This window comes from Ambystoma mexicanum, chromosome 2p (assembly GCF_040938575.1).
Source record: "Ambystoma mexicanum isolate Mex_15411 chromosome 2p, UKY_AmexF1_1, whole genome shotgun sequence".
Classification (NCBI taxonomy): Eukaryota; Metazoa; Chordata; class Amphibia; order Caudata; family Ambystomatidae; genus Ambystoma; species Ambystoma mexicanum.
In genome coordinates this window covers 1,138,969,008-1,138,996,635 of record NC_090923.1, presented here as the reverse complement: position 1 = coordinate 1,138,996,635, position 27,628 = coordinate 1,138,969,008, and the positions used below count along the sequence as shown (strand labels likewise).

General features: G+C 45.2%; 1 protein-coding gene across 1 annotated transcript in view; it reads right to left on the bottom strand.

Annotated features, from left to right (window-relative positions):
• Nucleotides 1-14,431: 14,431 nt before the first annotated feature.
• POLR2G (RNA polymerase II subunit G) overlaps nucleotides 14,432-27,628 on the bottom strand; it is an 82,076-nt gene continuing 68,879 nt past the window's right edge. Inside the window, exons 4-8 of the mRNA XM_069645214.1 lie at nucleotides 22,578-22,628; nucleotides 15,975-16,040; nucleotides 15,399-15,470; nucleotides 15,065-15,098; nucleotides 14,432-14,605 (exon numbers count right to left, since the gene is read on the bottom strand). Coding sequence (XP_069501315.1) covers nucleotides 14,592-14,605; nucleotides 15,065-15,098; nucleotides 15,399-15,470; nucleotides 15,975-16,040; nucleotides 22,578-22,628 — 237 coding nt within the window. The 3' untranslated portion in view covers nucleotides 14,432-14,591. The remainder of the gene's footprint in view (nucleotides 14,606-15,064; nucleotides 15,099-15,398; nucleotides 15,471-15,974; nucleotides 16,041-22,577; nucleotides 22,629-27,628) is intronic.

The window sequence follows — 27,628 nt, the reverse complement described above, 5'->3', positions numbered from 1 at the left end:
TGTGCGAGACATTAACTTCATGTCTCAGACGCAGGCAACCTCGGCACCCACCACAGATGCTTTTATTATGCAAGGGAATGTTATTAGAGATATGCTGGTCATAGATGTAACCTATTGATTTACTTACTGGTATTGCATTGTGATTATAGAACTATGTTCAAAGGACTGATTGTGGAAAATTATGAATTGCAGGCAGTTTGTAAAATGAATGAACACAGGTTCTCTAAATCAGTTGTCTGTGCACACGTTTAGAGTGCTTGCCTTGCAGGAAAAAAAGCCCTTTTTGCGGTTTGCTTGTACAGGCTTATTCTTGGAGCAGGCTCCAGAGAGGGTGAATAGCCAGGCGACCGCTGAATGTAGCAAGTTGAGATCCTGGCCTGTGTTCACATTTAACCTAAGTGATTTAATGCCCTGTCATGAAGCAATTTAGTACTGAATGCATAAAAGCTGTTTGTTCTCATAATAACTTTAGAAGAGGAACGGATGAAGCTTGTCATCCCGGGCCCCACTTAGGTGTGTTAGAAATAAACTGTTTCTATGACGTTCTGAACTCTTCTGTGCGGGTGCCTCATTTAAGCAGCTTATGAAAACAGGCAGGTGTTATGAAAAGTATTTGCCCACACAGCGCCCGGGTTTTTCAGCGAATGCGGACATTATTTCTTCTGGACCGGCTCGCGCCATCTTCCAGCCACTAGTCTGTGGCCGCCTTCTGCATCTCCAACACCACCACTCTCTATTCAAGCTGATCATAGGCATTGGCCTAATCGTAAAAAGCAGTTTCCAGGTCTCCCAGACAATATTCTGCCTGCTGAACATTATGCCCAAGTTCTTGGAAAGACCCTTTCAGTTCTTGGAGAGTGGATGCCATTTCCTTTTGGATGGATGGGGGCAGCTGCACAATATCACCCTTAGTAGCTGGCTGCGAGTTGCAATTCAATGCTGGAACCAGGTCCAGACCTGTATACCCACGCAGCTGACTTGGGGGAAGGGGGGGGGGCCTCCAACAAATCTTTAATAGAGGTTGAAGATCTTTTCTTTGGACTTACTGGACTACAAAGTAAAGTGTTCCCCTATACCCCAGTCCAGCCCAAGAGTATGAAAACCACTTGTGCAGAAGAAACTTGATTCAACAATAGATCGGGAGTCCAATGTAATGATGGCCAGGCAGCTTTGCTGCAGTTTAGAGATCAATCAAAAGAAAGTCCACTCCATAGCAAGAGACGAGATTCCCGGTCAAGCTGCAAATAATCTAACAAGCAGAGGAAGAGTAGGGTACACTAACAATCAGTGCTCAGAATGGTCAAGTGGGCACTGCAGGCCAAGGGAACTGCACCCATACAGCCCCAGAAAAAGGGAAACGAGCTGTGCAAACCTTGGCTCAGTCAGATTAGCAGACGACGCTAGTGCAGACACAGAGCTGTATCCAGGCGCTCCAAGCTTCAGTCAATGCGCTAACCTCCAGAGATACCCTGTAAAGCAGGACGAGGACTCCTCACTGTAGTAACCAATAGACCCGACGCGGAGGAGCAGTTCTGCCACTACACACACTGAGTAATCACACCATCCAATCAATATAACCCTGCAAGCATCCGCTGTGTCGTACCACCCTCCACTGCATATCCGGAGCCACCAGGATCTCTTCCGATATCGCAGTTCCAAAGTCAGGCAAAGATCTAAGAACCCTCCATAGCCGGGAGAGCATTCCTCAGGCAGGTGCCCACGTGAGGTGGTGCAGCACCTACCAGCATTGGTCCTGTGATGCTGGAGCGATGGTCTCCGCAATTCAGGTGGAAGGCTCCTCTAAAACCCCTGATGACTTTGAGGTACCCTGCAGGGCGGCTAATGCGGCATTGGATCAGGGATACAACACTGCATCAAGTCTGGCTATGCAAGTGTTGGTAGGGTGGGTGCTCCATGGCCCTCAGTAAAACATGGTCGACATGGCGGGCAGGCCCAATCGACGACCGAGACAAGGCTCCAACACGGCACAGCTGCCAGCCAATCACGCTGAAACTCATGTAGGCACTTCCTATAACGGGTCCGCTGCTGCAGAGGCCAAAAGCGCCTTACGGCATCCCTAAAGTCACTGGATTTGCAGCAGGCTACAGAGCTTGTGGAATTTACAACTCGATTAGCTGCCAGCCAGGACACGCCCCGTACCCTTAACTTCTAAGCAGAGGTTTCCCTGCCTCAAAACTAATTCGAAAAAAGGGTCAGTCAAAGAATAAGCCAGTGTCCTGTGTCAAAATCTACTTCTATCCAAAACTAAAGAGTAAACTAAAAGTTCTTTCTTTAAGGAGAGTTGCTCCCTTCTCCTGCTTGTTGCTAAACCAAAATATTCCTTCATACAAATACCAGGGGTAATGACTCACATCCCCAGATTTTTAGGTTTCAAAACAGTCTTTATACAATGTTCTCTCCAGGAGAATGGCTCCTGGTGTGATTCTATACAAGTTCCAATAGAACCAGGGGGAATAACTCCCTTCCCGTGGTATGTCTTGATACAGTGCACAACAAAGCCAGGGGGAATGACTACCTTCCCCTGGCATCACTAACTTGACTTTTATTCCAGGACCAAGAGAATGACTCCCTTCTCTTGATCTGTTCCTAACATACAAAGCCTGGGGGAATGACTCCCTTCCCCCGACATGTCTCTGTTTCCGCTTTGCTACCAGGAGAATGACTCCATTCTCCTGGTGTTGCTTGATATTCAGTGCTTTCAGATCGATACATGTTTTGCCTTGGTAACTTGCTCTTAACAATGTCTCAAATCTTCTCAGATTCTTCACTTGTGAATAGTGGGCCTATCTACGTCACTACGATGAGGATGATTTCCTTGCTGCTTTGATATCTCTTTGTTGGGGTCCCAGACCCTTCTTGTATCATCAGTGGTCTCCTCTTCCCCACTGTCTGGGATGGAAAGGGTCCCAGACCGTTCCCTGGTGGCTAGTGGGCTCTTCCTCCCCACTGCAAATGTGGATAGGGTCCCAGACACATCCCTGGTGGCCCGTGGGCACCTCTTGCCCCACTACTACGGAGGTGAGGCCGCTACCCAATAGTTCCCTTATGGGTGGTTAAATGCGGGAGGACCTCATGGGGAGGGACTCCCCTAATTGGGCTAAGGACAACCACATGGGTGATAGACAGCACAACACCTGAACCCAAACCTACCCGAAACTGCTAGCACCCTTTCACACCCACCCTCTGACAACCATGTGCTTTTTTAACATGCCAGTTTCATCAAATGAGACGAAGATAGTCCGAAAAGCAAAGGTTAACCCTAATGCAAGTACTGAGAAGATGTGCCCCAAGGTGCCATGAACAGAGACTCATGGAACGAGAGAAAACGCTCTAGTGCTGCGAGGGATGAGTGGTCACCAAAACAACGTTAAAACCCATGAAGCACTGAGACCGGGAGAACCATCCTGGGTGCGGACCAGCTGCGAAGTAAAGCAGCACGGGATACAGTCCAGCCAAATCAAAAAGGTACCTTTGACAGGGAATTGCTTACACTTATCCCCCGTTTTAGGGACCTTTATTTTTCAAGATATTTACATGCACTCAGTGGATAGTAGCACTACATGCAGTGTGCGGGAGAGCCCCTTTCCTATAATCACATTCATTTTACTGTTCCTTTCCCATTTTGCTCCCTTCCCCTTTTTTCTATTTATTTCAGATCCTCAACTGGCAGTATGTAGTCTGGTTCCGCTGTAACTAGTTCTTTTTTCCCTCCTACAATTCTTTTATTGCATTGTGTAATGTTAGCCCCTTTCCAAACGTCCTCCACTGAGTCTGCCTTTTAGTTTAAATAAAAGGGCTTTTGTGCAGCCGGAGGATAGACCCCAACCCTCATGAGCAGCCCTCCTCCAATACTTATTTAAGAGATTTCATGTAAGCCTCTTATCTAAAATGTTGCCTGCAGGGGAGCTTGAGGCAAAGAGGTCCCTTAGTAACGAGCTACCCCTGTTACACTCTCTTCTGGGCATTCGAATCTGAGGTATGACCTCGCCAATTGTAGAAATCCTTCAAATCAAATAAAGGAAACCAGGTTGCAGCAACAAAGTCTGGTCTATTGTCATACAGCTGTGCAGAAATAGACAGATAAGCCGCCAGAACAAAACACAGAGTACAGAATTGTCACGGATGTCATAGGGTTTTTACACAATGGGGTTCATACAGAATATCAGCATGTACATTTAGTCAGTTGCATCAACCATGAACTTCCTGAAAGAACATCCTCCAACCTTGAAGGGGATGGCTAAACAGCATCATGCTTGGTCTGCATATTTCCTCTCAGCCTACCCATGTGGCACAATATCACCCCAGGCAGAGACCAACGTCACAGATCCACAGCCTTACGGTCTTGTTGATTGCCATCAGTCAATCATTTAACTGTATGCCTCTTAACATGTCACATGCCTGATTATGTTAGCGGTGCTGCTCTGTCCAGTCCTAATATAAAATACTGTTGATTTCAACAAGGAAGAGAGCTGTGGCAATAGTAAGGGCACCAGACTCCTAACCCAGCTCATAGAATGCGTCTGAAACGGGTGCTATAGTTCTTGTACCTAATGGGCATCCTCGTTACTGTTCCGAATTGTATACTTGCCAACCCTACAGATTTAGGGAGTAGACTACTGTTAAGTATTCCTACCCAATACATATTTCATTAACAGATCTAAACGCATTTGGAAAGTATACAAGGATATCTCTGAAGTAGTTACATTTGTGATACAAGCTCTTAAAATTCTGAGTTGTGGGCAGATGAAGTTAATAAACATACTTCTTTACAATGGGAAATGCATATTACTTGAAAACATCTTCTGATGAGGCCGCGCGCTGATCCCCCCGCGCCTGACCTTGTCCTGAATGCCTGCCTGACCTGCACCCTGCCTCCGGATTGGTGCTGACTGGCAACACATCGTGCCTCCAATCGCCTCATCCGCTCTAAAATTGCTTTTATTGAAGAGCACCTGTCTGCTATACTCTACAAAGGCTGCTCACCTTACTTACCTGCAGCCTCCAAGCACATATTGCCCATGTGTTTGCATTCCACTCGAAATTAGTTTGTCAGGCAATTTAAAGATGGCCGCCGTAATTTAAAGATGGCCGCCGCGCTTTGGTGCCCCCGCGCCAGACTTGTCCTGAATGCCTGCCTGAACTGCACCCTGCCTCCGGATTGGTGCTGACTGGCAACACATTGTGCCTCCAATCACCGGCAGGCGAGAGCCGGCCAATGAGGTAAGGCCCAGAGAGAAGGGCATCCCCCTGACTGAGCTGACCGAGCGCAGCCACGCAGCCAGGCGACGTCATTATGCCCAAAAATTTCTGCAATTCATCTTGCCTCTAGTGCCCCTCCGGCTAACTCAACCAGCAGTGCTTGACCACCTGCAATGGAAAGTAATCCACGCTACCTGCACCACCTTTAATGTACTTTATTGACTCTGAGATACAGCGCTCTCCTTACCGTCTATAGTGATCGCCCCCAGTTTGCTACCAACGTGCTCACCTGCAGCATCCCTGTTTAACACCTGCCATACTGCCTATGCTTTACCTGCTATGCTCCCTTATTGCGCCTGCCTCAGACTAATGTGCGCGATTCTTGAGTTAGTCTGCCTACCTCCTGCATTATCCAAACCTGCTGCGCACATATTCTGATCTGCTCCACGTGTATGCTACATCGCTCTTCTGCCTGATAATGCTCGAGGTGCAATGCCCGTTTGACATGCCACACTTTTGGATGGTGCCTTGTGTACTCTGCTCTGCTCCTTACTTGATGTAAGTGTAGTGTACTTGCATAACCTAACCTGCTGTGCCTCACTACTGATTGGTGCCCCATGTATGTTGCATTGCTCTTTGCCTGATATGCCCACATTTGCTGCAAGCCTGGTATCTGCTTTGCCTTTTGTACCTCTGCTATGAATGTGCCCACTCATTCACCCAGTACTGCCTAGACTGCCGCATTGCTACAACTGTACCCTGTGACCTTTTTGAGACCCTTTTGGTCGCCTACCATTGCACCCTGTGACCTATCCGAGACCCTTTTGGTCGCCTACCATTGCACCCTGTGACCTATCCGAGACCCCTTGGTAGCTTGCCACTGCATCCTGTTACCTATTTAACACCCTTGGGTCGCCTGCCTTACACGTTGCTAACTACTCTAAGTCATGCATTTTAGTTCATATTGTGATTCTTGAATATCATGATCCATATCACTAGATGAACTCCTGGCTATAACTAGCCACCCGCAATCTATATTGCGACACCCTAGCCAGACATCCTAGCGAAGTAAGGGAAGTAACTTGAACCATTTAACTACTCTAACTACCATGTGTAGAAACCGGACCTCCCTGATCCTCCTAACTACAATCATGGCCTTTGCTACCTACAGCACTAGCCCCCCCCACAGACAGAAACCTGAGACTTAGGGCAAGACTACCTTGCATTTATGAACCCAAAAGAAATAGCGCAAACAATACTGTTAGATCCCCAACTATACAGACGCACTTGGATAAGCAAATTCAAGCCATGAAACCCTCAACTCTGACCCCAAATCCCACTCACTTTCATAAAAAGAAACACCCGAGTCGAAACAAGCACACAGATAAATCTGCAAGCTATCCTATTCCTAAGAATACTATAGCACTTACTGGATCCCTTATCAACGCCAGATCCATGGTAGCCCATGCAACTGAAATTGCCGACATACTAAACAGCATCGACCTCCTTGCCGTAACAGAAACTTGGCTCCACGAGGCAGCAGGACCCTCCCTGATGCTAGCCGTACCTGACAATTACCAGATCCACAGAGTAAATAGACCCAATGCTAAAGGCGGTGGCCTAGCCATCATCGCTAAAATTACTTTGCCTATCAGACTCACCACCTCACCTCCCTGTGCTTCCTGTGAAGTACTCTCAGCTAAATTGCAGTAACCGCACGCTAACTATTCACTTGATCTATAGGCCCCCAGGTCCCATGGGAACCTTCGAAGATGACCTTACCACCCTCATAGCTAACAGTACCCAAAATCACTCGCAAACGCTGTTGCTGGGCGACTTTAACATTGGCTTCAATGAGCCAGATAATAAAAATGCCCTCTCTATAACAGCTATCCTAAACGACCACGGCCTTACCCAAAAAGTCCTCACCCCCACACATGTTAAAGGTAGAACCCTTGACTGGGTATCTGAACTTAACTGCAACATAGTCATTACTGACATCATCCCTCAACCATGGACCAACCACTATCTAATATATTTCACTGCCACACTTGACCTCCTCAGCCCTAAAATTATCAAAATGATACCACCACTCCCCACCAGAAGTAAAAAGGACATTACTACAGAAAAACTCATCCCCCTCCTCCTGCCTACTATCAATGGCCTGGAGAACAATACTGACCCAGACACCCTAGTAGACACCTTTAATAAAGCTATGTCTCATGCACTAGATACTATTGCACCACCCAAACTACGCAAAGATAAACAAGAAGCCCACCTTAATGCTTGGTTCACACCCCAACTTAAGGACCTTAGAAAGCAGAAACGAAAACTCCAAACTATCTGGCGCAATTCGCCTACTGACGACAACAAAGTTAACTTAACCCAATATTACAAGACAGAAATTATCAATATAATTTTTTTTTTATTCAATGACAGAATTACTAATGCCAAATCTAATACCAAGGAACTTTTTGCCATCCTCCAGGAAATGGAATCCCCCATCCAACCAACTGACACGGTCCCCAAGGACAAGATATGGTGCACTAAGATACAGAACGCCCTATCGAATAAAATGTCCACCCTCCAGCTTAAAATAACTAATAAAAAGGACACCCTCTCTCCTACTGATCAACAAGCACCTCTAGTGACTGAACCTAATACTATCCCCCCTTTTAGCTTCAAACCTATCTCCATCATCGACACTGAAAAGGTTATCCTCTCACTGAAGCCTTCCAACTGTAAGGGCAACAGTTGCCCAGCTCAAATAATAAAGGACGCAGCCAGAGATTTAGCCCCGTTTATCACGAATCTCATTAACTCCTCTTTCAAATCCAACACAGTACCAGCTAACCTAAAAGAATCCTGGGTCCTCCCCCTTCTTAAGAAACAAACCCTTGATCCTTCCATCCCAACTAATTATAGGCCTATCACCACTGTACCTTTCCTACTAAAAATCATCGATAGAGTAGCCTATCTCCAAATTCAAGATTACTTCGAAGCTAACCATCTACTAGGCTTGCGCCAATCTGGCTTCCGCCCTCTCTATGGCACTGAAACAGCCTTGATAGATCTTAAAACTAAAATTGAGGAATACAAGGATAGTGGGAAAACAGCGCTGCTACTCCTATTGGACTTGTCAGCAGCTTTTGATTTGGTGGATCATGCAGTTTTATGCAACCACCTCAAGCTCGCTGCCAATTTCACAGGGGAAGCTATAGCATGGGTCCAATCCTTTCTAGCCAACCGGACCATGAGAGTCTTTTCCACCTCTACCTGTGCCAATCCCATCCAAATTACATGTGGAGTCCCACAGGGCTCCTGTGTCTCACCCACTATGTACAACATTTTCACCAAGCCATTGTTCGAAAAGTTGGACAGACTGGGTGTCACCTACACAAATTATGCAGATGACACCCAGATCCTCATACCCCTTTCAGGCAACTATGAAGTGGACCTGGCTTTGGTGAATAAAATATACATCCTCATTCAGGCATGGATGGCCACCCATGGCCTCTGCCTGAACGACGATAAAACTGAAATCCTGCTCCTCGGATCAGACCATAACCTAACTAAACTCACCCCGGACTATGCCTCATTTAACATCAACAATAATACTATTAAGGTTATGCGAGAGGTTAAAACTCTAGGTTTTTACCTCGACTCAGTTCTCACCCTTAAAAAGCAAGTGAACTCCCTCGCCTCTACAACCACTAACACGTGTAAACTCATCCGTGCTGCCAGACCATTCCTGTCCAGTGCCAGCTGCCTCACCTTGGCCAATGCCCTTGTCATGTCCAGACTGGACTATTGCAACGTCCTATACTCAGGTGCAAATGCGTCGGTCATTGAAAAACTCCAGAGATTACAAAATAATGCCCCAAGAGCAGCTTTGAATATCCCACGTAGTGAGCATATCTCCAAACACCAGACTGAGGCCCACTGGCTAAAGATAAAGGACAGAATCCTCCTTAAAACTATTTCTCTCACATCCAAATGCCTCAACAATCAAGCACCCCCCTACCTAGCTGAAAGAATCAACTGGAGACCCTCAAACCGACTGACGAGATCTGCCAACACCTTCTTACTTGAAGTCCCGAGATTCAAACTTACCAGAGCGGGTGGAACTAGCTTCCCTGTTAGAGCTGCACAATCATGGAACATACTCCCACCTGACCTCAGACGCCCATTACCCTACACTAGATTTAGATGTAACGCTCTTAAATGGCTGCACAACGATATGTAACGATATTTACCCTTATCTAGCTGATCATGCTATACATATGTTAAGACGGTATTCTTCTACGCTTACCCATCTTGATCCTATATGTACTGTATCACTTGTATCATTTGTTGTAAGTTACCTCTGTTTTCTAATAGCCTGTGTCAGGCACTGTAACTAAGTTTCGAGTCTACTTGTATTGTTGCGCCCAGCTGCCCAAGGGCTTGGAGCGCATTATCAAATAAACAAGCAACATTCTCTTCTCTCCTGGCCGTAGTTATCTTTTTTTAATTATTACATTATTAAAAGTTTACGTTTCAGTTGAATGCACGTTTCCAGGCAGGCAGGTGGTCATGCTTTGGGTACTGTGCTTTATTTTTTAGCACTCGTATACATGATATGAATCTTGGACATCAGGAAGGAAAATCGAAGTTTCAGTGGACATTTAGTGTATTTTGCCACATGATTGTGGAGGTGAGGGCTACAGAAACATATTGGAAAAGAGCTCTGCGGTGGAAGGGGGTAGTTGGGCGGGGGGAATAACATGACCAGGAAGCAGCACCAAAGTTGGAGGTTATTGAACTACAAATAAGAGAAGGGGGGGGTGCGGAAATAGGTCTGTTGATACCGTAGAAATAGGTTGACTGTTTAGCCAGGCACAGCGATACAAACTAAAAATAATCATGGATTTATGGGTTGTAATTTTCACTGGTAAGCACTTATTTGTATATGGTTATGCAGTTACAACCTTTACAAAATGTAATATCAAAATAAGAACATATGCTTAGTACAGTAATATTTTAGATTTTAAAAAAAAAATCCACAAACGTATCTAATACTCCAAATAATCTAAACCCCCTAATCACTAAAACTAGACAAGATTTCCATCAAATCCGTCATTCAATCAAAATAAACTCAGGACGTACAGTACAGTCTTTAGAGCGTGGATAAAACCCCATGCTGCTAATCCAATAGGGTGGGATGATAACCCTACAATCTTTCTCCGCAAGCTTTCTTCATCCACATAATACAAAATTTAACATTCAAAAGTATGCAGGACAAAAAAGGGAATATGTGCTTCCAAGTCTCAGGTTCCAAACAATGACGACAAAAAAGATTGCCCGAGATAGTTCCTCTTTTTACCCACACTTCTCTAAAAAAATAAAGAATAATTCTTCCAAAAGAACATGAGTAATTTGTTCTCTCTAGTAAAACATTAGCATCAAATCGGATTAGGGTTCTGCATGCACTTGAGCATGGGAAAAGAAGTAGAGAAGGCGCTAGGACATCCAGTTTACGTTCAAGGTTCAAGTGGTGCAATGAACTCACAGCATGCATTTCAGTCATTGTTGCAATCCAGTCTGCTCTATACAAGGACTGTTTTATATTCACTGGATTTCCCGATAAGTCATACAAGGTATTACCCTACTCTACCAATACCCTCTGGAAGTGGTCAGTGAGGCCATTAATTACCCTGTCGCTTCTCGTCTCCAATAGCTGTCTCAACTCACCATACAAAGACCTATCCGAAAAAAGTTAGAATTCTGTAAACCAGACCCAGTACCCTCCAATTTGCTCTCACTCTCATGGATTTCAACCCAAGCTCATATCTCATTAACAAAATGATAAGTAATTTATAACGCGCCTGTACACACGTGTTTGGGTGTAAAGTTAGGCAAACCCAGAGCCCACCTCCATATAAGACCTTCTAGTTTTACCAAACTGTTCACTATCCACAGGGGCATCATTTCTATCCTGTACAAAAGCTTGGGAACAATTTTCCTCTTATAATATCCTCCCCTGTATAGCCAGGGCAGTAATTGTGCTGTAACTACTGCCAGGTTCTGAAGAAACTTCTTAGATCAAAATGTAATGCAATGTGATTGGGTCAAGGGACATTTGATGTAATGCCCTGTGTCATCATTTTGTTGTGTGGCATTTGTATAGCGTCTCCTGCTATTGGTATGGCCTCAAAGCTCTGTGGGGATGAACGCCCTTTGGAGGACCATGATCCGAGATGTGAAGGTAGGATTCTAAAATGCATGTGCACCTTTTTTGCCAGCACAAAAAGGTAGGTAGGAGGTGGCTAGGTCCCCAATATAAAACGCGTGTGCATTCATTTTGCCAGCCCGAAAGTAAGAAGGCTAGGTCTGTATTGGCAGCACAAAGAATTCAGAATAGATGGGTGCTATCATAAATTGTCAGAGCAGAAGGAGAGTCAAGGAGACAGATTATGTGCCAGAGGGGGGAGGGGGAAAGTGTGGGGGGGGGAGGGGTTTGGGGTAGTACAGCTATGGATGGAGTGCTATATGTTCATTATCCTAATTATTATTTAGAAACTAATCTAATGTCATTGGGTCAAAGGTCACTTGATGTCATTCCCTGTGTTGTCGTCACTATGCTAATTATTATTTTGAAACTGGAAGAATCCTACCACTTTTTGATGACATTATGTTGGCGAGTATTGAACGGTCTTCCTTCATCTTTACTCAGGCCATTGTCCATTACTTTTTTTTTAAGCGTTGACTTCATCTTTCACGCTAGAACCTGTAGCAGGGGGTGCCATCTAAGCAGCAGGTCAGAGCTACCATTACGATTTGTAATGCTGGATAACTGAGGCACCCCAAGAGGCATACCACCACAAGTCCCACGACGACAGGGACCCTGAGGACATGATGGAAGCAGGCAGCAGCAATCACCGCACTCAAGCAACAGCCAACTCACGTGGCAAGCACATCAAAACTGCTTATAGAAGGCCCCTCTTCGACTTTAAGAACAGCAGCAGGAGGATTGTTCTTCGCCCACAAGCTGGAAACCTGCAGAGCTCCAAGGTGAAACTTATAGTGACCAATGCAGAGCAAAGGCTCCCACAGGGCGGTCCCGGGACATTTCCGAAGGCTCCAGAGGGCAAGATCAGCATGAAGGAGTCAAGGCAAGTCCCACTATCCCAAAGGTTGAAGCACTGTTGAGGTGCTTGACGAGATTGATCCAGATGGACAGGACTTCACCTGGACTTGAGGCATTTCTGGAAGTCATCAACTGCTGTTCACATGTCTTAGCTGGCTGCAACTCTTCATCCAACAAACGGTCTGAAGAATGGCTTCAGGAGTCCTTCACCCTATATTTGGGCCAGGGTCAACCCTAGCCCTCCGATGGTAAAGATCGGCACTGTTCAAACTGGCAAGGGATGTCCAATCCTCAACATCCGCCTGGCCTGAGAGTGGATTTGCACCAGACAGCCCCAGACCCCACATCCGGCCAGGTATGCACACTGCTGGTTTGCTTGGGAAAGCCAAGGTTTTCCAAGAATGTCTTTCCGTATATGGCATTTTCTGAGCTTAAAAGGCAGGAAGAAGGCCAAAAGGAGAATATGGCGGAAAGGACAGAACAGAAAAAACGTGTGGCACGGCCATTTGTAGTAGAAGGTCCTCTAAATGGTGGTATGCAGTAGAATGCAAAACTGCATGCATGAACAATGACATACGTGGAACAAAAATATCCTCAGCTACCAGCCAGTCTTTAACACATCCTGCAAGCAACGAAAATGTTTCTGAAAGAAAAGGAAAAAGGGGTAAAATATACCCCTGTCATACTACAATTTAAGGTGATGCGTGCAGCTTAAAAACAAGGGCCTCCCTACACTGGTACCCTAGGGAACTGGCCTGTGCCCAAAAAAGAATAGAGGCTCTAAGCAAGGCAAGTAAAGCAAAAAGGTTTTACTTAACTTCAAATATTAGGAGAGGAATAACAAAAAATTGGGTGTTTCATTGAGGTCAATGGAGGGAAAGCTGCGAAAAGAAAAATATTTCCCTGACAGGCTTTATGGCAGATATTACTCTATCGAGGTAGACCCTGTTGTACTGTCAAAAGAGCTTCAAGGTTTGGATGCGGGATGTACATTAAATTACCTTGCATCTCTACATGGTGTTGTGTAAAATAAAGTTAAAAACAAAAAATGAGTCCTACCAGCGTGCAGAAAATAATCCAGGTTTCTGAATTAGGTAGACCCACCCCATGATAATTTATTGATGTTTTTATTGCTGCGACTCCACATGTTAGCACATTAAAAAACTAAAAAAGAAAAATGTAGTGCAAATTCAAAACAAAGCCGTTTCAAATTGCATGAAGATAAACTCAACCACTTCTGATCAAATATTAATGTCATAGCGATTGTGTTCTAGGGGGAACCATCCCTCAGAGTAAGCCGGAGAACGGTTTGCTTTGAAAGCCTCCAGTTAGTGGGGAGAAAGGAAGTAAGTGAATGGGAGGGGCAAGTGGTGTGTGTGTATATATGTGGGAAGAGATGCACTATCAATCCAGTCATAGGGTCTGCCAAGACGTAGTGTGTCATTTTGTGACTACATGTCACACGTTTTAATCTTATGAATTTCATTGTGTAAATACATTCTATAGTTATCCCTTTCTTTGAGGGACACTGTCTTTCCTACCCAGTGATCTGTGTTCAATTCTTTGAAACTATCAGAGGATGGTTCGCAATTTGTTACTGGAGTAAAGGAGTTAGAGCAGTGAGAAAAGAGCAGTCATGATGTTACTGAAGATTAAGAAGCGGGATTTACCAGGGACAATAGCTAAAGAATTTACAGAATAGTCAACTAGCAGAATACGGTGGATGACGCAGCACCAAGAGAGCAGATTAAGGCTCCAGTCCATGGCAGACTTGCAGACGGCAGGTTTACCTCCACCCATAAGCAAGTCAAGAAACACTGACAAACTCCATTGGAAAAGATGTCTAGGTTTCCTGCACTTAGCACCTGCATTGCTAAAGGATTACTACAAAAACCAACTGCTACAATGTGTGAGCTATGTTTATATTTAAATCTTCTCTTTCACTTTGCTTATGTCATTTTATTTTAATGTTTAGGACATATTTGCTTATGTCATTTTATTTTAATGTTTAGAACAATATAGTGTTATACATTTCTCAAGAGCCCCAAAAGCCCAAGCACAGACTGAACAGTAACTTCAAACTAAAAAAAACAACAACTTTTATTTACAGAAACATTAGCAAGACAGAGCACAAGAAATTCTCGGTACAGAGCAGATCCAGCACAGCTGGAAGGCATGTCCCATGTAGGAGCCCGGCCATTGGCACACTGAAGAACAGGTCTTGCGGGACAAAGGGAGGTCTTTAACTGACCAGACCTAAAAACAAGGAGAAGACAATTAGGGAACATTTAAGGGAGCTGTGTCCGTACCCTTCCACTATTGGGTCAGAAGAAAACCAGCCTTGTTTTCACCCTCTTAAAAAGACAACAGATAGTTTACCTGGGATGGCTATCACAAGATGAATGCACACTTTTTGGTAATGTCACAAGATGAATTAACGCTTTTTGGTAAACACCAATCCACACTGGTCTGATCTAACACGAGAAGGCATCCCGAGACATTTGAACATCCACGCTCTTCCCCTGCCCTAATGCAGGATTTGTCTAGTATCCGCAGCCCCATCCCTTTTCCCGCTGCCAAAGTTTAACAAGTCAATGGAAGAAAACATTGACCTCCGAACAACCATTCATCTCCCCCACATCCCACCAGCACCATGCAATGAGACATTCCCCACATATCAAGAGATGACAGGTAGCAGGTTTGCCAGATACATACCCAGGTAATCGTCCATCAGTGAGCCAATCGCAAACTGCAGGAAAAGGAGACAAGCATCAGAAACACTTCCGGACATGCATAATTAACACTTCCATGTGCATGCCAAAACCTCACAAGCATCCCTTGCGGTTACTGCCCCCCCAACTCCCCACACTATAGTACATTCCCAATGCCAGCATCCTGCCATAGGCAGAAATCAACCGTCATTTACTCTAGAAAAAAATTAATACATACACCCCTAATGGAAGTCTCCTTACCAAGCACAAGAATCACAGAGTGCAACCCCAACATTCATCGCAAAGACAGGAGTTGGTCACACAAAACATGAACTCACAATATCGTTCTTGTCCACGCGAGTGCCCACAATCTTCAGTCTAATCTCATCATCCTGCTGGATCACGATGTCCTGTTAGCGAAATACACAATAGTGAGGGACAGCACATCAATCCGAAATGGATACTTTTCCGCAACCACCTGTCTCCACCAATGCCCTTACTAATTTCCCATCACCATTCCTTCAACATCTACCCTTCCTCCTTGATTGCCATGTTCTGGATGGGAGATGGAAGTGCAAGATCACATCCCCCACAGCAAATTGTGTATAGTCCTCCCATTACCACCTGCACCACACCAACACAAACACATGCACACAAGAGGCTTCAGATATTTCTCTCAATGATATACAGAGTTACCCCAGAGGTTGTGTGCATCCCCTGGAAGCCCAACAGTGTGCAGATCAAAACCACCACCCTATGTCACACCAGGTTCATCTGCACGCTACCAGTACAGAGGTTGCTGAACCACATTAACATACATAAATTCCACTGCCCCCCCCAAATTCTGTGCCCATACCAGTGTCTTGAATCCTCACAGTAGAACCTGGCCCATCACATCCCGCAGCAGCACTCACCTCATCTGTGGTCTTGTAACATGGAGGATTCGAGTTGGGGTCAAACTCCATCTCTGAAGGAATGGACTAAAAGAGCAGAGAGAGAGTTAATTGAAAGAGTGCACTTTGTAGAAAGTTACCCTTTTTTGTTTTAAAAGGAACGTGCAGACTCAGTGTGGTGAAGGATGGCTATTGGAGAGGCAACTGCAGGCGAATGGGTTTATCAGGAACCTTCCCTCATTACCGCTGCATGTATGCTTAGCTTTTCTAATGGGAAAAGGTCATATTGTTCAAAGAAATGATTAGGCAATCAATATTTTAATGTTACATGAAATGTATTTATTAGGAGGTTGACATTTCAGCCTTTTTGGCCGATATAACAGCACTCTCCTTTGGTATGGGATGTACCAAAAAGAAAAAAAGTGCAGCAGTTTAAAAAGAAATATTTAATACAAAAGGATACTAGTAATTTTATCTCAGAATGCGAGATCCGCTAATCGGATCACATTTTCATAATGCGCTGTGCTGAAAAGTATAGCTCAAACCTATCTCTGCTCGGACGACCTACCAATACCCTCAGCAGCTGCGCCTTGTAGTTTTGCAACATGGCAGTCAAGAGAAACACGTGAATTCCTGCAAACAGCCTGCTGAAACCCATAGATCCAACAGTCAGTGGCTGCCATTAAACACGGGCAGCTCCGATTCAAATGATATAGAACGGGTTGCTACCAGGCATGGAGGCTGGGGGTTGCTTAATAAATATAAGCCTGGTCTGCCTTGATCTGGTAGCCTATGGGAATATACAGTTATACTGGCCAAAACCGTTTTTCATTTTATCGTCAGTCTGGTTTCCAGTGACTTATTGAACTGTCAGGGCATTTGTGTGTCATCAGTCCAGGATGGAGTATCATCCAAAACAAACCATTTGGGTGCAGCTTGAGGAGCCGCTTTTGGTGTGTTGCCTTCCTCAGAGAACAGGATATATTTTCAGGGCGTAAGGGAAAGCAAAGGGAAGCACTGCCAGGACCATGGAAAGGTCCCACGAGTATAGTAATCACTGGAGTCTCTTTAATGCACGGCAGACATGGCAGAGGGAGGAGTTGGATAGAAACGTTCCTGGCCGTTTTGATCCTTGTTTTAGGCCCCCATATTATGGTTTCTGGTGCCCCATCATCCTCCTCCAAGAACCTACTTCTGGTCTGGGACATATGATATGATAGTTTATTTATGTAGCGCCTATACAGAACGTGTTTCAAAGCGCTTCAAAGCAAAGGAAAGAACAAGGGAAAATTACAACATTCTTACAGGCCAAGAACAACAAGAATTTGAAATTAACTATCGTACTTGGCCTGGCGACATTTCAGATAAGACACAGATAGGAAGGAAATGGGAAACAGACAGGAGACTACCGTACTAGGCCTGACGAGATTTCAGATGGTGCTGGAGGGGGCTGTGGGTGGGGTGAGAGAACAAGTATGAGAAGGGGGAGGAGAGACACAATTGTTACATCATACTAGGTCCTGGGACAATTCTGATAGAATAAGTGCATAGAAAAAAGTAAGGGCGGGGGGAGAAGGAGAGGACAGAGAATAAACAATGAAAGAGCAGAGAAGCAGAGGGGAGAGTGAATACAGTTGCAGAGGTCAGTAAAACACAATGTTGCAGGGAGTAGAATGTAGGCAAGGAATCAAGACGCTGAAGGGCACAGCATGAATCAGGGCCAACCTTAGTACGAGATCCAGGGGGGTCCAGCATGAGAGTTAAAAAGGTGATGCACCAAAGTCAAGTGTCCTTAAGTCACCTTTGTGGTGCAGTCACACAATATTAGGTTATGCTGCGATTGTTGTAGGTTTGCTGTGCTCCGCCTTGCTCTGAAATGCATGCTATTCTAGGCTAGGCTATGCCATGTTATGATAAGTTGTTGTGTTTATGTGATTTTATTGCATCAGCTTGTTAAGTCATGTTTTTCATGTTGGGTCATGTTTCCATGTCTAAGCCCCTAGTCTTTGCAAGCTAGGGGACCAGTCTCTAACAAAGTAGACTTAATGTGTATAACCGAAAATTGGTTACAAGACACTAGTGGTCTTCCGATATCACAATTGGACCCAAAGAAACTGAAGATTCAGTTTCCACTAATCATGAGCCAAGTTTTGGCTTTGCCCCCATCAACAGACATGAATCTACTACTTGATTCTATGAACCCTGCCACCTGTTCATTAAATCTACTACCACCTAACATCATCCTTCAACACGAAGAAACCTTTGAACCATTCCTGACACAATTTGTCAATGCCTCTTTTCGAGACAGGGAAGTGCCACTAGACATTAAGAAAGTGACCATCACCCCCATTCCAAAGAAAGCAAATCAAGATCCCACCGACCCTAACAACCTCCGTCCAATAACCAATAGTCAGTTTTTCCTAAAAATACTGGACAAAGCATCTACAATTAAACTCCAGGCTTTCATGGAAAACAACAACTAACTTCACTATATACAGTCAGGCTTTCGCCCATCTCACAGCACAGAGTCTGCTCTCCTGGATCTGCAGAACCATATGCTAGAGATTATTGATAAGGGTAAAGCTGGGATGTTGATCCTGTTGGCTCCATCAGCGGCATTCAATCTCATTGATCATGAGATCTTATTACAATACTTACAACAAGGGAATTGTTCAGATAAGGCAGTGGAGTGGATCAAATCTTTCTTATCGAACAGTCTCTCCAAGATTAAATGAGGCAAAGTCACCTCTACCAATTACTCAAAGTAAATATGGAGTACCACAGGGAGCCTCAATATCGCCCCTACTCTTTAACTTGTACATGCATGCTTTGTCCATTTTTCTGGAGACACTAGGAGTCTTTACAAACTATGCTGACGACACACAATTAGTCATCGAGCTAAGTGGTGACTATCAGCAGTACTCTCAAACTCTAGAAAGCATCTACAAGGTAATTGGATGAGCATAAAGTGGCTCTGCCTCAATGGTAATAAAACTGAGCTACTTATCTTTGGCTCCCCTGAAGCTAGGGCCAAACTGGATCCAGCCTATTCCCACTTTGTACTGCAAGGCAATATGATCAAAATGCAAGAGAAAGGGAAGACCTTAGGAGTCTATATGGAAGAGTCAATGAACTCAGATTCCCATGTTCAAAATCTCAGAAAAACTTGCAACTATCAATTGAGGCTTCTGCGCTCTATACGTCCTTATATCGACAACAAAAATGCAGTAACAATTGCAAGGGCCATGATTTTGTCAAGATTAGACTATTGTAATATCCTACTTTGCGGTACGATCAAGACTAATATCCAAACATGGCAAGTTATTCAAAATGATGCTATTCGGATCGCCATGAATATCTCTAGGAGATCTCACATTACGAACATTAGGAAAGGCCTACACTAGCTGCCGATACAACAACATATCAACTATAAAATGGGTTCCATAATACATCGCTCTGTGTATGGAAAAGCCCCTAAGTACGTAGAAAAAACTATTACACCATACCGTCCCGCGAGATCTCTCCGTTCATTCGATCTAAATCTGTTACAAGGAATAAGATCCAAAAGAACTAGAGGACTAGGAAGATCTTTTCAGAATAAAGCACCAATATTCTGGAACTCTCTGCCTTCATCCATCAGAGGGATCTCTGACTGGAATTGTTTCAAGAAAACATTTAAAAAACATTCCTCTTTTGCTAGATCTAAATTGACTTCTGAGACCGGATACCTGTCTTGTTACCATGTCTGTATCTTTGTGTTCATGTCAGCGCCCTGATGCCCGTGGGCTTCAGCGCTTTAAATACATTTTTTTTTTAAAGCATAGCTTTTGCCTGAGAGTAGACTAGACAGGGACCACTCCTACCCACTCCGCTGAGGGAATGGGGCCCAAACAATGGAGATCACTACACCATTCACTCCACCAATTAACCAGCTTGCTGATGAGACAATCTAGGACAACTTGTCAAACTACCTTGATACCATTCCCAGGGTGAGACTGCACACTACACAAAACACCTGAATAAACAAACATATGCAAATCTGCACTCAGTAGATCAAAAGTGCCTTAATGCGCAAAAACATGGCTTCAAAATGCGGACTAAGTAGGGCTTATTGCTTGCGGGGCAGCTTAGCACACGATACAAATTACCTAGATATTTGGCACCCAGCAATTTGCACATTTCAGTTTTTGTCTATACTGGTAGAGAAGGATCCAGCCTCTCTGACAATAGCCATACCCAGATGCACCCTCCAAAGCATTGCTTCCACAGTAATGCCCACCCTCATTTAAGTGTGCCCATAGTTCCAATCGGATTACTTGCCTACAGAACCTGGATGCTCCTGAATATTGGAACTTCGTTAGCGAGGAGGGTATGTATGATCTGTCACCCGGTTCCTGCTTGAATTGAACAGGTCGCTTCTTCCTCCCAACAGTGCTGCCTGAGGTGTATGGCAACTGACTGCTAGGGGTCCCACATTACCTTCTTCTGCTTAGACCGAGAACTGCCCTATTTTTAAGCGTTCCTAGTTTTGCAGGCAGAATAGATGCACAGCTTTCACCAACCCACTGGCTTGCTGTTCTTCAAACTCAGATGAAACAACGTACTGTATCCTCAGCCAACAAATCAGGGGCGCCAATCAAAATGAGATCAGACTCAACACTATCAACAAGGTGGATAAGTGCTTTAAAGTGGATGCAGATACATGTAGCGCATAGTTTGCCATCAGTCATGACAGCCACCCATCATCAGCAAACCCTTCCAACCAATTTTACCCACCTGCTGCTGCAGCATAACTTATACAACCAAAGACTCACCAGCAAAACCACTGTTCAACACATACAATCGCCCACCCACTAAACTCTAACGTGCACAAACAAAACAACCCAGACTTGCCATCAACCAAAACAACCTCCGGCACACACATGATGCAAATCTAATCCCATTCTACACATCACCACCAGTAGGACATGAAACCATACACAGCACAAAGGGATCTACCCTAGAAACGGCATCCGGGAGTCATGGAAAGCTCAGAGCCAGACCCCCCCCACCTCCCCATGAGCCACAGACAATCACAAGCTGTGTATGGATGTAGCACAGCTGCTTGCTTACAAGGCAAGGTTTGTCCTGCGGGCAATCCACCCCTGACAAAACAAAAGTCTGGCTGGTCTCCCACAGTCAGCACCAAGAAGCTATTGAAATGGCAAACAGAGCGTTTCACAAACACAGCTCAAGTGAAATCGAACTTCAAGCATGTGTTTAAAGCTGGTCTGTCACCACATTTTACTGCTGTGTTAATGAGGATGGTGTGTAAACGAGGTAGCACATATCAAGTGAGCTGCTAATGTGACCTTGATTAGGGTTCCACTGCCACATTTATACAAGTTTTTTCAAAATTCAAGTCTCTCGCATCTTCATATAAATGGACACATTTCATGAATTTTAATGATACCCCTTCAAAAGCAAAATAGCAGATTAATTTGTTTCAATTAAATCAAAAGAGTACATTTTGGAGCCTCTCCATGTGTTTTACTGCTAAACAATAGTGAAAGTTGCACATGGTAGTTTAATTTTTCCGCATCCGTGTACGGTCTCCACCAGTGTTGTATTTCTTTACTAGAACGCAAGCTTCGCGGTTGCCCGCTGCCCCCCAAGAATGCTTGCGATTATTAATATTGTAGCTAATCCTTGGGGTGGACTCCACTCATCTGCCCTTATATTGGTTGATCAGATAGAATTAACTTAAAATTTCACATTACCAGAAGATGTAGTAATACAATATGTATTTTGTCAACTATGTGTAATAGAGCCCAGATTTCAAGACATAAGCAAACCACCAAATAACACCTTAGATGTGAATAGTCTATTTACAAGGAAGGTATTTTTTTGTCAGATGACCATTTTATTTTTCTTAACAGTATTGTGAAATATTTTGAATGCCATCGCAGTTGTGGTATTCAGAAAACGTTTGGCGGTTCCACAGGGTTAAAAACAGTAACTATCAAACCTTACCTGCAAGTATTTTTGAAAATGTTGGAATGAAAACCATTTTGGTAATAATTTGCTGTAAAAATTAGACTTGCACCTCTGGGCAAGGACGAGTCCTACTATTCGAAGTGGCCCTGGGCCTGACCATTCGGGTGGGTTCTGGTCCGTCACAGTGCCCACATCCATGGCCAGGAGAAAAGAGGTGACCATAGTTTGCATGTTTCAATGTGTAATCTTGAAACAAGTGTAAAGAAGTGTTGGGTCTTTGTGGGGGCAATGCTTTACTGACAATGGGCCTCATCACGAGTTGGGTGGTATAGCGTTACCGGCACCCGGTCCGGTGGTAATGGGTATTCCCCATTGGGTCCGGTGCAATTCCCACGCGCTAATAGCCCGTGCTAATTGCGCCCAAAAATGGGCGTTAAGTCGGCGCATTTACACCCAGTTTACAGCTGGGGGTAAATGCTGCCAGACTCGTGATTGGGCGGACAAAATGTGCGGTAATAGCTTTACCGCCGCATTTAAGGGCTACCACCCAACTCGCGATGAGGCCCAATGTCTAGTAGTTGGGGAAAACTTTCAAAAAGCGCCAAATTACACACACTATACAGGCAAACATATCACCACAATACTCACATGTCTGGAAATGAAGCAAGACATCGGTCCAATCTCAGTGAAGAGCCCAACCTGGGGGAGAAAGAAGAATGGTATTAACTCCTTGTATGCTAAAGATGGCATGACTCAGCATGGCTGTGGATACAAAAATGCAGTTTTTGAGAGGTTTCGACTAGTCCTTTTTACGGACCCCTTAAAAGTTTGCTTCCCCCAACCTTTTGGATCTCTGACCTATTTTTGTGGCCAGAGGGACTTCTACAGAAGCCCCCCTAATAAATAGGGCATAACTTTTTCAGTAGATGGTCCCATGATAGCCGTAGAGCTTCTGGGACAGGAGGGCTTTTTAAACCCACCATTCTGGCCGGGAGGGTGATTTTTGTCACCCTACATAGATTTTAGGTAGTAGGCTGTTGGCAGCTACATTTTAGTTTTGGCTTCACAAGGGGTGCAAGCAGATTTAACCGCATTAGTAAGCCAAAGTACTTGTATGGTAGCCATTGAGTACTCTTTGTTTTCCTTTTTAAGTCCTAGTCTCAGCTCTTTCAGGGAACCACTTGAAAGGGCCCCGTTTGGGCCGGGCTTTACACGTGTACCAGTGGTGTGACCAGAGAGGCGACAGCTTGGGAGACAAGTAACAGCCGTGGGGTGCGCAGCGGAACGTGTGAACAAAATGCTCTCCCCCCACCCCCCAAAGGGAAGTTGCCAGTATCCCGTGCCAGCCACCTCTGGCCGAGCGGTACACATACCAAGCCCAAAAGAACCAGGGCTAACAGGAAGATATCCGACAATAAGTTAGTGTGTTGGGGAAATTTTTCTAAACCGGACTGACCAGTGGAGAATTAACCATGAAGGGCAGACTGCAGCTGCCAAACGTATTGAGGTTAATATAATGAAAGGTATAGTGGGAAAAGAGTGGGAGGTTGGGAATGAGATGGGGAGCCCAAAGATGGTGTGAATAGGAACTTCCTTAAAGTTCACACAGGGAAGGTTATGAAAAGGGCATCTACTATTATACAGGTATCTACAAACACTGCCTGGGTATCTAAAATGGGGAGTGTGTGATGCAAAAGAAGGTTTATATGTTTACCTGTTTACTAGGTTTACATGTTTATTTTATATAAAAGCTCACTAAACTCACCTTCCGGTGTGCTGCACTTTATTTAATATCAGGAACACGGGATTGTGGCCCATCTCCTGTGCTAACACCTTTAAGTTACAGGTTGGTCAGCGCCTCATCAGAACAGCTGGTCTGGGATGGTGGGGTGGTTTCATTGTGGCCCATTACTGGCCCGGGGTACATTTAGAATTGTGCGCATCCGGGCCATAAAACCAGGGGCTACAGATGAACAAGTTACTTACCAACTGGTAACGTTCTTTCGACTGGATGTTCCTCCAATGTATTCCTCATCTTTGATATCTCATTCAGCTTCGGCTGCTTTCGGAAATATTTTCCCGGCAGAGGGCGCCATGTCGATGTCCCTCAAAGGCCTCCGTTGAGGGTGACGTCATCGGGTGTATAAGTAGCATGCGCTGCATCGTTAGCCTCAGTTCTATTTTTCCCTCTTGTTAGTGTTGTGCTGTCAGCCGAGGCAAACAGTAGTTAGCCCTGCGAGAACGGAAGCTGCAATAACATAGGAAATTCTACAGTGGGGTAGGCTGTGAGGGCGATGATGAATACGTTAGAGGAACATCCAGTCAAAAGACTTACTAGTTGGTAAGTAACTTGTTCTTCAAATTGATTGTGTCCTCCAACGTATTCCTCATCTTTGATAGACTCCCAAAGTAGTATACAGAATTTGGTGGAGGGAGTAGAATTTGAAGTTGTCGGAATCTTATAAGGCCTGATAAAGCACTGCCTTACCAAAGGCAACATCCTGAGAGGGGGAAGCATCTAAACATCAATGCTATGTGAATGTAGGCAGTGATGACTAAGTTGCCGCTTCACAGATAGATTTAATAGGTACACCCCTTTGAAGGGCTGCAGAAGAGGCTATACCTCTGGTAGAATGAGCTCTGAGATGCTAAGAATAATACACCTTGATGAAGTCTGTTTTGAAACAGCTTGACCCAATTTCCTTCCGGTGAAAGCAATAGAGAGTTGGTCATTCACTCTGAGTTTGGAGAACCTAGAAATATAAAAGCTTAAAGCTCTTCAAGGATCCAACCTATGGAGCCTTTCTTCCTCTTTAACGGGATGCAGCAGGGGGGGGGGGGTAGAACTGATTTAGATGGAAATCGGATACAACCTTAGGTAGAAAGGAGGGTTTTACTCTTAACACAACCCCGTCTTTGTGGAATACAGTATATGGTGGCCTAGAGGAAAGTGCCTGGAACTCGCTCAATCTACGTGCAGATGTCAATGCAATCAACAATATGGTTTTGAAGGTTAAAAACCTCAGTGGACATGTGTGCAAGGGTTCAAATGGGGCACACATTAAACTTTAGAACCAGATTAAGATCCCAAACTGGGACCTGAAAAGAAGAAGGTGGGAACATTGAATCACCAAGGTAATTTTAAAGTAGGAGCATTTTTCTGAAGAGCGCTTGAAAATGGAGACCGCTGCTAGGTAACCCTTAATGGTCCCAACATTGAGACCTTTGCGTGCCAATGATAAGACGAAAGATAACACCTATGGAGTTGAACATAGAAAAGGATCAACATTCTTTCCCTGCACCAGTCGCAAAACTTGTTCCAACGGTAACGGTACAGGGATTTTGTTGCTGGCCTTCTTGCCGAAAGCAACAATTCCATGACGTCATCCGGGAGGTCCCAATCCTTATATCTCAGCCTTTCAGAAACCAAGCGTGAAGGTTGAGAGTGCTGACCGCTGGATGGAGAACCTGTCCCTCACTTTCTGAGAGAAGATACTCTCTGCGGAAGATGAATCGGAGGACAGATGGACATATCTAGAAGGTCCGGGAACCACATTCTCCTGGCCCAATCTGGGGCAATTAGGATCATGCGGTTTCCAAACCGTCTCAACCTCCTGATTACTTGAGGAATGACGGGGAATCGGTGGAAACGCATAAAGTAGTGGGAAATCCCAAACCACCACGAACGCGTCTCCTAGAGCTCTTCTCGGAGGAAATTCCCTTTCGCACTTCCGGTCGCAAACAGGTCTACTCGAGGGGTTCCCCAAAGGGCAAAGATCTCTTGAAGGACCTCCTGAGCTAGTTCCCACTTGTGGGACACTGCACTCCGCCTGCTCCGAGCATCTGCCGTTGTGTTTTCCTTCCCGGCTAGGTGAACTGCCGATAAGGAGATTCCTTCTTGAATTGCCCAATACCAGAGCTGCATTGCCTCTCTGCACAGTGGTAGTGACCCTACACCTCTCTTGTTGAGGGAATGCATGGCCACTGTGTTGTCTGTCATTATCAGGACATTCTTTCCCCTGACCGAGGGCAGGAAGGCCTTCAGCGCTATTCTGATTGCCCTCAGCTCCAAAAGGTTGATGTGTAGTTTGGACTCTGATGGAGACCAACGACCGCTGACTGACAGATCGTTGGCAAGGGCTCCCCACCCCATTAGTGAGGCGTCTGGCACTACTGTAATCTCCGGCCATGGCTACCAAAAATGTTCTCCCTTCAGAATATTGTCCTCGCCGGCCCACCACAGGAGATACTGTGCGAGCCTGCTTGAAACCTGAAGTAGGTCCATCATCTTTCCTGAGAACTGGGAACATTGAGTTCTTAGAGCCCATTGATGGGATCTCATTCTCAGGTGGGCTTCTGGCACCAGAAAAATGCAAGATGCCATGAAGCCGAGCAACCTCAAGAAACCGAAGGCTGGAAGATTCTGGGCAGTTTGGAATTTGGTACCCATGTGAAGAAGGTCTTGAGCCCTAATCTTGGGTGGCAAGCTCTTTCCCAAGGATGTATCTAATACAGCTCCGACGTACTGGAGCTGCTGAAACGGTGTCATTTGTGACTTCTTGAAATTGAAGGAGAAGCCCAGTCTGTGAAGGGAGTAGCAGGTGACTGAGATGATCCAAGGCTTGTTTGGGAGAGCGCGCTCTGATCAGCCAATCGTCCAGGTAGGGGTAGACATGAATCCCCCTCTCCTGAGATGCGCTGCCAACACCATCAGTTTGGTGAAGACCCTCGGGCGGAGGTCAACCCGAAAGGCAGGACTCGAAACGGATAGTGCGAACAGCCAAAAGCGAACCTTAGGTATTGATTGTGCTTGAGATGGATTGGCACATGAAAATAAGCATCCTGAAGGTCCAATGACACAAACCAATCCTGAAGTTGGAGGGCCTGAAGGATCTGAGAAATTGTGACCTTCTTGAATTTGTTCTTCCTGAGAACATGTTCAAGTATCTCAAGTCCAAGATGGGTCTCAGTCCCCCATCTTTCTTGGGGATCAAAAAATATGGGGAATACCAACCCTTGTTCCTCTCCGCTACAGGTACTGGTTCTATAGCACCTTTCTCTAGCAGGGTTAAAATTTCCTGCACAAGGTGCAGATTTGGAATCCTCAAAGAGCGTTTCCCCGGTGGATTGTTGCGAGGCTGCGTTATAAATGGAAGGTAGTAACCTTGGGCTATTGTCTCCGGAGCCCAAGCATCTGAAGTAAGGGCTCGTCATTCTTCATGATGCTGAGACAGTCTGCCCCCCACTGGTGATTTGTGACGCAAGCTCTCAAAGTGGTTTTGGAGAGTTTGCTGGAGCTGGCTTTGCACTCTTACCTCGTCCACCACAAGGGATTTTCCTTTGGCCTCTGACTGGCCATTCCTCTCGCCTTTCCAAATGAGGAGTATTAACGATAGGATCGTCCCCTCCAAGACTGTCCCGAACGAAAAGGCTGAGGTTGCCCAACAGCGGCCCCTAAAGATTTGGCAACCACCTTTGAGGTCTGCAACCTCTCAAGGCTCTTGTCAGCCTCGTTGCCAAAAAAATGAGACCCGTCAAATGGCACGTTTGGAAGACGGCCTGCACATCTGGTGCAAAACCCAAATTCTGCAACCACGCAAACCTGCGCATAACCGTGCTTGTAGCCATGGACCTGCCGACACCGTCGGCAGTGTCCAATCCAGATTGGAGGGATTCACGCATGGCTTCTTTGCCATCCC